The sequence below is a fragment of the Salmo salar genome, chromosome ssa15, assembly GCF_905237065.1.
Source record: "Salmo salar chromosome ssa15, Ssal_v3.1, whole genome shotgun sequence".
Classification (NCBI taxonomy): Eukaryota; Metazoa; Chordata; class Actinopteri; order Salmoniformes; family Salmonidae; genus Salmo; species Salmo salar.
Window position 1 is genome coordinate 91,369,484 of NC_059456.1, and position 10,561 is coordinate 91,380,044.

At 38.4% G+C, this 10,561-nt stretch overlaps 1 protein-coding gene across 1 annotated transcript; it reads right to left on the bottom strand.

Annotated features, from left to right (window-relative positions):
* Window positions 1-6,776: 6,776 nt before the first annotated feature.
* LOC106572636 (prefoldin subunit 4) lies at window positions 6,777-10,561 on the bottom strand. Its single transcript, XM_014146999.2, has 4 exons — window positions 10,459-10,561; window positions 9,693-9,800; window positions 8,162-8,302; window positions 6,777-7,890 (listed from the first exon to the last, which is right to left on the bottom strand). Exons 1-4 carry the CDS (start codon window positions 10,483-10,485, stop codon window positions 7,759-7,761), a joined length of 408 nt encoding a protein of 135 aa, XP_014002474.1. The 5' UTR covers window positions 10,486-10,561; the 3' UTR covers window positions 6,777-7,758.

The window sequence follows — 10,561 nt, forward strand, 5'->3', positions numbered from 1 at the left end:
AATTGATGTATGGATGACTCTTAGTAAAGACTGGGTTCGTGAAGATACAACAATTTACGGCGTTTGGAATGAGACTGGACGCGAGGTAAAATACACCATTTAAACCAGAAGATAATCGGCCTATACTATAATAGAATATAATATATAATGTTATAATATAGGAAAGTTATATTAGGAAAATTATAACTTTGTAATCTGAATATTTTCCTTGGTGCCCCGATCTCCTAGTTAATTACAATTAAACGATTAATCAGTTTAATCGCGTGATAATAATTACAGGGAGTTAATTGATAAACATGTCTTCAGTTTAATGGTACCCCAAAGACACGACAGAGGTCTTCAGTTTCTTGGCAATTTCTCACATGGAATAGCCTTCATTTGTCAGAACAAGAATAGACTCATGAGTTTTTGAAGAAAGGTCTTTGTTTCTGGCCATTTTGAGCCAGTAATCGAACCCACAAATGCTGATGCTCCAGATACTCAACTAGTCTAAAGAAGGCCAGTTTTATTGCTTCTTAATCAGAACAACAGTTTTCATCTGTGCTCACATAATTGCAAAAGGGTTTTATAATGATCAAATAGCCTTTCAAAATTATAAACTTGGATTCGCTAACACAACTTACCATTGGAACACAGGAGTGATGGTTGCTGATAATGGGCCTCCGTACGGATATATATGATAGTCCATAAAAAATCAGCCATTTACAGCTACAATAGTCATTTACAACAATAACAATGTCTACAGTGTATTTCTGATCAATTTGATGTTATTTTAACAGACAAAAAAATGTGCTTTTCTTTCAAAAACAAGGAAGTGACCCCAAACTTTTGAACGGTAGTGTATACAGGTGAAGTCCGAAGTTTACATACACCTTAGCCAAATACATTTAAACTCAGTTTTTCACAATTCCTGACATTTTATCCTAGTAAAAATTCCCTGTCTTAGGTCAGTTAGGATCACCACTTTATTCTAAGAATGTGAAACGTCAGAATAATAGTAGAGAGGATGATTTATTTCAGCTTTTATTTCTTTCATCACATTCCCAGTTGGTCAGAAGTGAACATACACTCAATTAGTATTTGGTAGCACTGCCTTTAAATTGTTTAACTTGGGTCAAACGTTTCAGGTAGCCTTCCACAAGCTTCCCACAATAAGTTGGGTGAATTTTGGCCCATTCCTCCTGACAGAGCTGGTGTAACTGAGTCAGGTTTGTAGGCCTCCTTGCTCGCACACGCTTTTTCAGTTCTGCCCACAAATTTTCTATGGGTTTGAGGTCAGGGCTTTGTGATGGCCACTCCAATACCTTGACTTTGTTGTCCTTAAGCCATTTTGCCACAACTTTGGAAGAATGCTTGGGGTCATTGTCCATTTGGAAGATCTATTTGCAACCAAGCTTTAACTTCCTGACTGATGTCTTGAGATGTTGCTTCAATATATCCACATAATTGTCCTCCCTCATGATGCCATCTATTTTGTGAAGTGCACCAGTCCCTCCTGCAGCAAAGCACCCCCCACAACATGATTGCTGCCACCCCCGTGCCTCACGGTTGGGATGGTATTCTTCAGCTTGCAAGCATCCCCCTTTTTCCTTCAAACTTAATGATGGTCATTATGGCCAAACAGTTCTATTTTGTTTCATCAGACCAGAGGACATTTCTCCAAAAAGTATGATCTTTGTCCCCATGTGCAGTTGCAAACCGTAGTCTCTCTTTTTTATGGTGGTTTTGGAGCAGTGGCTTCTTCCTGGCTGAGTGGCCTTTCAGGTTATGTCGATATAGGACTCATTTTACTGTGGATATAGATACTTTTGTACCGGTTTCCTCCAGCATCTTCACAAGGTCATTTGCTGTTGTTCTGGGATTGATTTTCACTTTTTGCACCAAAGTACGTTCATCTCTAGGAGACAATGTGTCTCCTTCCTGAGCAGTATGACGGCTGCGTGGTCCCAAGGTGTTTATACTTGCATACTATTGTTTGTACAGATGAACGTGGTACTTTCAGGCATTTGTAAATTGCTCCCAAGGATGAACCAGACTTGTGGAGGTCTGCAATAATTTTTCTGAGGTCTTGGCTAAATTTCTTTTGGTTTTCCCATGATGTCAAGAAAAGAGGCACTGAGTTTGAAGGTTGGCCTTGAAATACATCCACAGGTACACCTCCAATTGACTCAAATTATGTCAAGTAGCCTATCAGAAGCTTCTAACCCCATGACATAATTTTCTGGAATTTTCCAAGCTGTTTAAAGGCACAGTCAACTTAGTGTATGTAAACTTCTGACCCACTGGAATTGTGATACAGTGAATTATATTTGAAATAATCTGTCTGTAAACAATTGTTGGAAGAAATACTTGTGTCATGCACAATGTAGATGTCCTAACCGACTTGCCAAAACTATAGTTTGTTAACAAGAAATTTGTGGAGTGGTTGAAAAATGAGTTTTAATGACTCCAACCTAAGTGTATTTAAACTTCCGACTTCAACTGTATATACAAACAAAACAAAAAGCCTACAGTGGTGCAGAACAGTCTAGTATCCATCTCATACACTGTGACAATTTGCTTGATGGGATAAGTACAGTGAAAGGACACCAGGGGACTGAAAGCCAGTTGTGGTGTTTAATTGATACGCTACTGTTAGAAATCTGCACCACCACAATCCCCTGTGTCTGAGCCTGACAGAACACTTCAGGGAGCACTTCCCTATTTCCCTTTAATTATTGAGTTTACTATTTTGGATGGATCTTTTCTAGAATTGAGACATTGCATTTTGAAGGAATCAAAGCACAGTGGTCTTCACTTTCACTTTTAACAAAAAGTTGCATGTCAGTGACAAAAAAAGGATAAGGTGAATGCTATGTGTCGCTTGTAATAGAGACACAGAGACACCTTCTGGAGAGTTTCTGCAGTTACAATGTAAATCAATAGGGCTCAGTCATTGCAGTGAACAAGCCCAAATTACATGAATCATGACCAATAAAATGAATACAACAAATTGATTTTGTGGACAACTCTGACTAACTCTAGCATCAATTGTAGTCTTTCATAGTGAGGGGAATATGGTAATTAAGTACCAGTAGTTGTTATTCAACTATTGTTGAAACAACTAATAGCCTAAAAATGTGCCATGGGCTTCATGTCATTTAATTTCACCACATGGTTGAATGGAAGTCATATCATTGATGTAAAATTGGCTCACTGCCTGAACACAGCTCAGTGAGTGTTATGAAGATATGCATGGGAATACGTCCCCACTTTACACAGCTAATTATTAAAAGTGCAGAGATGGGGGTAAAGAGAGAGAGTGAGAACGAGGAGAAAGAGTGAGAGACCGAGAAAGAGAGAGAATACACACACAAGGCCGTCTGGGAAATAAGTCCAGTCATTTCCGATTTCCATGTGAGCCAGGGTTTAACAAGCTGTGCATAAAGCCAAGAATGTGTGTGTGTGCGTGTGTGTGTCTGTGTGTTTCTGTTTCTGTGTGTGTGGGCGGTTGTCCTCATAATCTTACCGGTGAATGCCTGAGCAGGAAGCCCGGGGGGGTAGAGGAACTTGTTAATTGAGATCTCGATCCTCCAGAGGTGTCTGCCACAACTTCAAAACACAACTTCAAAACCTACATTTACTTGATTTAGTGATATTTTATTAGCTAAAGCAGGGCACACTTTAATGAGGTCTTTAATGAGGGCACACTTTAATGATGTCTGTGCATTATGTTTTTGCATTATGTATTGGGCTGCAGTACATGGTTTGGATGCATTTCAGAGCTTAGTTTATTCAGACACAACATCAAAATCTGTAGTTTCTGGAAGGATTTCACCTGACTTCACCACTCTGTCCAATTCTGTTTCTGTTAGGAGGATTTTTAAGAACTGTAATTTTACATTTTACACCAAAGGGTTTTGCTTGTGAAGATTCCACCAGATCAGAGATTATATGAGTAGAACAAAACGTAATATTTAAGGCTGAATATTAGAGGGAGCGAGGGAAACACAGACTGTGACACAAAGCGTTCTCCTGGTGCCTCCTTCAGTGGGGTTCATGTAACTACAGTTCCAGCACTGTCACATCCTGTATCTGTCTGACATCCATTATTTACCCATTGTGATATGCACCAGATAATATATACAGTGTTTTTATACTACTTGTGAACCTGCTAAGAGTATAAGTAATGCTTTTACCAGCACTACTGAAGTATGGTGGCTTTGATCTAATCACTGTTTGGTCCATTTTAACTGCCATGATATTCTGGAAATATGAAATGGGGTACATTATAAATTCTGCATTAATAATGATCAGGAAATATCAAGAGTATGAGTTGTCAGATAATTGTGGGAAAATGCTAATACGTGTGGGTAAATAAGAGCTGCATAGAGTGCCTTGCCAAAGTATTCACCCCCTTGGCGTTTTCTATTTTGTTGCATTACAACCTGTAATTTAAATGGATTTTTATTTGGATTTCATGTAATGGATATACACAAAATAGTCCAAATTGGTGAAGTGAAATTAAAAAAATAACTTGTTTCAACAACAAAAAAATTAAAACAAAAACAGAAAAGTTGTGCATGCATATGTATTCACCCCCTTTGCTATGAAGTCCCTAAATAAGATCTGGTGCAACCAATTACCTTCAGAAGTCACATAATTAGTTAAATAAAGTCCACCTGTGTGCAGTCTAGCTGTCACATGATCTGTCACATGATCTCAGTATATATACACCTATTCTGAAAGGCCCCAGAGTCTGCAACACCACTAAGCAAGGGGCACCACCAAGCAAGCGGCACTATGAAGACCAAGGAGCTCTCCAAACAGGTCAGGGACAAAGTTGTGGAGAAGTATAGATCAAGGTTGGGTTATAAGAAAATATCAGAAACTTTGAACATCCCACGGAGCACCATTAAATCCATTATTACAAAATTTGAAGAATATGGCACCACAACAAACAAAGCAAGAGAGGGCCGCCCACCAAAACTCACGGACCAGGCAAAGAGGGCATTAATCAGAGAGGCACCAAAGAGACCAAAGATAACCCCGAAGGAGCTGCAAAGCTCCACAGCGGAGATAGGAGTTTCTGTCCATAGGATCACTTTAAGCTGTACACTCCACAGAGCTGGGCTTTACGGAAGAGTGGCCAGAAAAAAATAAGCAAATGTGTTTGGTGTTCGCCAAAAGGCATGTGGGAGACTCCCCAAACATATGGAAGAAGGTACTCTGGTCAGATGAGACTAAAATTGAACTTTTTGCCCATCAAGGAAAACGCTATGTCTGGCTCAAACACAACACCTCTCATCACCCCGAGAACACCACCCCCACAGTGAAGCATGGTGGTGGCAGCATCATGCTGTGGGGATATTTTTAATCGGCAGGTACTGGGAAACTGGTCAGAATTGAAAGAATGATGGATGGTGCTAAATACAGGGAAATTCTTGAGGGAAACCTGTTTCAGTCTTCCAGAGATTTGAGACTGGGACAGAGGTCATTGTCCCAGATTTGAGATTGGGACAATGACCCTAAGCATACTGCTAAAGCAATACTCGAGTGGTTTAAGGGGAAACATTTAAATGTCTTGGAATGGCCTAGTCAAAGCCCAGACCTCAATCCAATTGAGAATCTGTGGTATGACTTAAATATTGCTGTACATCAGCGGAACCCATCCAACTTGAAGGAGCTGGAGCAGTTTTGCCTTGAAGAAAGGGGCAAAACTCCCAGTGGCTAGATGTGCCAAGCTTATAGAGACATACCCCAAGAGACTTGCAGCTGTAACTGCTGCAAAAGGTGGCTCTACTAAGTATTGAGTTTGGGGGGTGAATAGTTATGCACGCTCAAGTTGACTGTTTTTTTGTTTTATTTCTTGTTCGTTTTACAATAAAAAATATATTGCATCTTCATAGTGGTAGGCATGTTGTGTAAATCAAATGATACAAACCCCCCAAAATAAATGTTAATTCCAGGTTGTAAGGCAACAAAATAGGAAAAATGCCAAGGGGTGAATACTTTCGCAAGCCACTGTAAGTGTCGTAACATAGAAAAGTGTTATTGTGGCCACAGGTTTTCATATTTTATTTCCTTACTTGTATTCTGCCATGAGTAATCTAAAATGCTAATGTTTCCCAAGTCATTAGAAATTGCAGACAGTGTTCCTCATATTTTTCTAGCTCAAAAACACTGCATTATAGATCATAATAGTATTTGCTCATCTTTATATTATTCATGGTTGTGATGTGCTTTGGTTCCATCCTGCAGGATTATCTAACCCATTGTTGATTCTGAGATACTGTTATTATTAACCAGAAAAAACAAGTTCATGTGTAGGTGCATGATTTTAGCTGGTAGCTCCTTTGTTTAAATATTAACATTAAACTATCAAAATAAAGTCACACACTCCAGCAATTTAATGGGTATTTATCAACATTTCGGCATCATTGTGCCTTCCTCAGGGTGACCCCGATGCCGAAACGTTGGTAAATACCCATTAAATTGCTGGGAGTTAATACATGGAGTGTGCGACTTTATTTTGATAGTTTATTCGCTGTTAATATTAACATTGTCAGACACATTGATCTGTTCATCACACATGCTTAATTATTAGAGCTATGTGATACATTCGAGTTATACCAAAAGTGGCAGAGTAAATTTTGTAAAATAACTAAATAATTGCTAATTGATTTCATCAATCCAAAAGCATGTATATTATTTTACAATCAGCAGGATGCCTTTCTATTTCAATCAATTTTGAAACTAACAATCAATCAAAAAAATAACAAAATTCCCACACCTTGTGCAGCAGAATTGTAAGAACTTTCTTTATAGGTTGTCCACACTGGCGAAAAACAAAAACAAACACACAAATAAACCTGGTTCTATTTAAGATGATCAGTGCACCAAAAAAAAAAACTCGTTTTTTTCAGTCCTGCTAGGTATTTTTGACCAGAAATTAAACTACAGATTGCACCTTTAAGATACACTTTGGGATATACACACACAGTAACCTACATGTTTTGGTCTTAAATCAGTTGAATCTGAATACAATAGTATTCATTTCTGTTCCATAACCAAATCGTAAACATAAAAAAAAAAGTTACCCTCTTTACTTTATGAAGACTGGTTTAAGTGGCTTTAATTGTTTAGTACTTGCACAGGGATTCAGTAATATAGGCCCGTGGACTGATTTTTCTCATTATGGTAAAAGGACATGTAGCGGTTCCTGTCAGCAGCATACTTGCTCCCCTGAACTGTTTCACTCCCTGTACCAGTGACATTGGCTGCCTCTGCTCACTTATTTTCTTCAACCACATTAAAGTCCACAGTTTCTCCATCTCCAAGCACTGCAAAGGTAAAACCTTAGGTTGTTTTCTTTATGGCCATCTGGTGTATAAAGATATCTTCTGTGTCAGTCCATAGGGCCATATATTACTGAGACCCAGTGCAAGTACATAAAAACTAAAAATAACTAAAAAAACAAGTGGTACATTCACTGACATTCATACAAGACTGTACAAAATAATACCATAAATAAGACCATGCACCATTGAAAAAAAATGTGTTGATGCTGAGAAGAAGACAAACATGTTGATTTGGCAAGCATCCTGTCAGCGCTGTGTGGATCAGATAATATGCGAGCTGCTTGAAAACTCCATATGTAAAGATAGTTGCCCACTTAGCCTGATCCCAGATCTGTTTGTGGCATATTATCAATAACTATAATCATTGATTAATTGTCATACTAAGCAGCACAAACAGATCTAGGACCGGGCTAAGCACTCAGCTTTCATCTGCTTCCAGGTTGATGTTGTTCCCAAACTTGGCATAGAGCTGGACCTTCAGATCACCCAACACCTGTTGTATCTTTGACACCTTCCCTTCTAGGTCTTTAATCTCCTGCTGCAGTAGTTCCTGTAGCCACAAACAATGCACGTTAATAGATCTATTTATACTAAGGTTTGACATAGTAATAAATCAGAATTGTTCAAATGATTTAAGTTGCATTCTTAGTAATAGGGTCAAACATAATACCTTGACATCTTGGCCTTCGGGTTCATTATGAAACATTAATTTAAATTTGTTAAATAACCCATCCATGTTTGCCTTAGGAACAGGCATCCTGGTTTCTGAGGTTGCCCCATACCCCTAACTTCTACATGAGTCATATCATAGTAACCAATACCTTTGCAGCTTCCAACATCTCTTGGGTCTCTTCCTGGGTGTGACTGATGAAGACGTCTCCAATCTGATATGGGACGAGCAGAGTGTCATCCTCAGCCATCATCAGGTCATCACTGGCATCCTGCAGATTCTGTAGAGATTTCTGAGAAGAGAAGAAAGCAGATTGCTGGTAGGGCTGGGCGATATGGCCTAAAACTCATATCTCGATTTGCTCAAACTTATGGCCGATTCACAATATGTATTATGAATTAAATTATTTTATCAAAATAGTTGTACCTGCTTTTTTTGTTGTTGCAATAATCACTGATCTAGCTTTCAGGTCTGTCTATAAAAATGCCCTTATTGATACAAATTTAACCAGAACCATGCATAATGCACATTCACGAATTATGTAGCAGGCATTATAGAAAATGAACACCGGTCTCATAAACAATCTCTCAAGCACAAGCCAACATGCTAGTGAGTAGCAAGCTAATATCTATATTTCAAGTTTAGCCAATTTGGATCTAGGCATAATTTCACAAGCTCTGATTTCAGCTAACACCGCAAAACAGTTAAATTGTTATGAACACAACTTTCTGTCTGTCTCAACTGTTTGAACAGCATGCTAGCCTGTCCACTTTGTTCAGATGTTGAACTCAAGTGGCCTACCTTATTTCTCAGAATGAGAACGAGTTGACAATTCCTTATATAATTGTTTTATGCTTATTGCTCATTTATACAACAGACTAAACAGCTAGTATAGAAATCTTTATTTGACTAAAACGCTGCAAGCGATACGTGGTACAGTAATGCACGCGCGAAAAACTGAGCATAACATTTCCAGAATGAATGTTCATTGGTAACGTTACATCCATCGGTTTTAGTAGTGTCTGCTCTGCTCGAAATTTGAGGAGTTATAACATGAACTGGGTATGTTTCGAAATGTTAACTTCTCTATTGAAGTTAAATAATGTCTCCATATGACCGATTCTGTTGGACCAAAATAGCGAGTTGAAACCGTTTGTCAGAAAGGAAGTGATCTCTCATCTTTGTTGTCGTGAGTGGCTTTCAGAAAGAGGCGAAGCGAGAGATTCCACTCTCGCCAAAATAATCCCAAAGCGTTTATGAACGCTTATTTTGAACGTAAACTTGTCACGTGCCTTCCCACCTTTGGGACAACGACTCCCATTGTTTAGGGCGGAGACATGAGCATCTCGTCATTATATACAAATCTCTGGTGTAAATGGGAAGGCGCACAGAAGGTGCGAACGAGACGAGACCAAAGATACAACATGACAAGCGGACATAAATGCTCATGAAAACTAAAAATACAACAACAAAAAATTATTCTGCGATACAGGCATTTGGAATATCGCGCAAAAACAAATTAAAATACATAAGATATATTGTTCAGACCTAATTTATGGTTATAGTTAGACTACTGTATATAATATACCGGTAGTGACATGATGCACTAGAATAAGAAACACGTCTAAAGAAAATCGAATTATTCTGATTTTCATGATCATTACACTAGATTGACCACTTACCTTTTTTGCTTCTATTTCATCTTTAAATTCTGTCATTCGATTTGTGTTTCTGGCAAATGTATTAATCTTCTTCTGGTCTTCAAATGTGACATTGACGTCTTCAACTGCCTGTGAATGAGAAGAAAATACAGCTTGTAGACAATTAGCCTAGCTATATTGATATCTATAGGTAAAGAACAGAACACAATTAATCTTGTTAGATAGCAAATAGGGATAAGAAAAGTGAACAACTAGCAGGATACCTTAAGGGAGGGGATGTAGCTAGCAAGCTAGGCAACATATAGCTGCATAGGATAAACTAGCTGAGCGTTTTTATCCATATGGTACCATCATTAAACTAAAAACCATAACTAAATAAATCAGTGAGTAACCTAAGAAATTGTGGATAGATTGGTCGTTTGTAGATAACCATCTTAGCTAGCTAGTAAAGTAACCTAACGTAAACTGGCAACCGAATCGTTAATGTTACTACTGCTGCTAGCTGTGATCCCAACGCACGAGGAGAGCACGAATATCAATATAGTTTGACAATTATATATATAACCATTATTTAACTAGGCAAATCAGTTAAGAACAAATGTGTATTTACTAGAACGGAACAGTGGGTTAACTGCCTTGTTCAGGGGCAGATCTAGCAACATTTCAGTTACTGGCCCGACGCTCTAAACACTAGGCTACCTGAATTGATTTGTTTACAATCTAAATTGTTTTAGATAATTACTGAACAAATGATATGGGTGATTCATTCAAACAAGTTTCAGCTTACAACTGTCTTCTTCACGGTAGCCGCCATCTTGCTTTTGCTTCAGGAAAAAGTCGACTTCTTTACATACGATACGGTTAGTGACGATTAGTACCAAAGACCCATA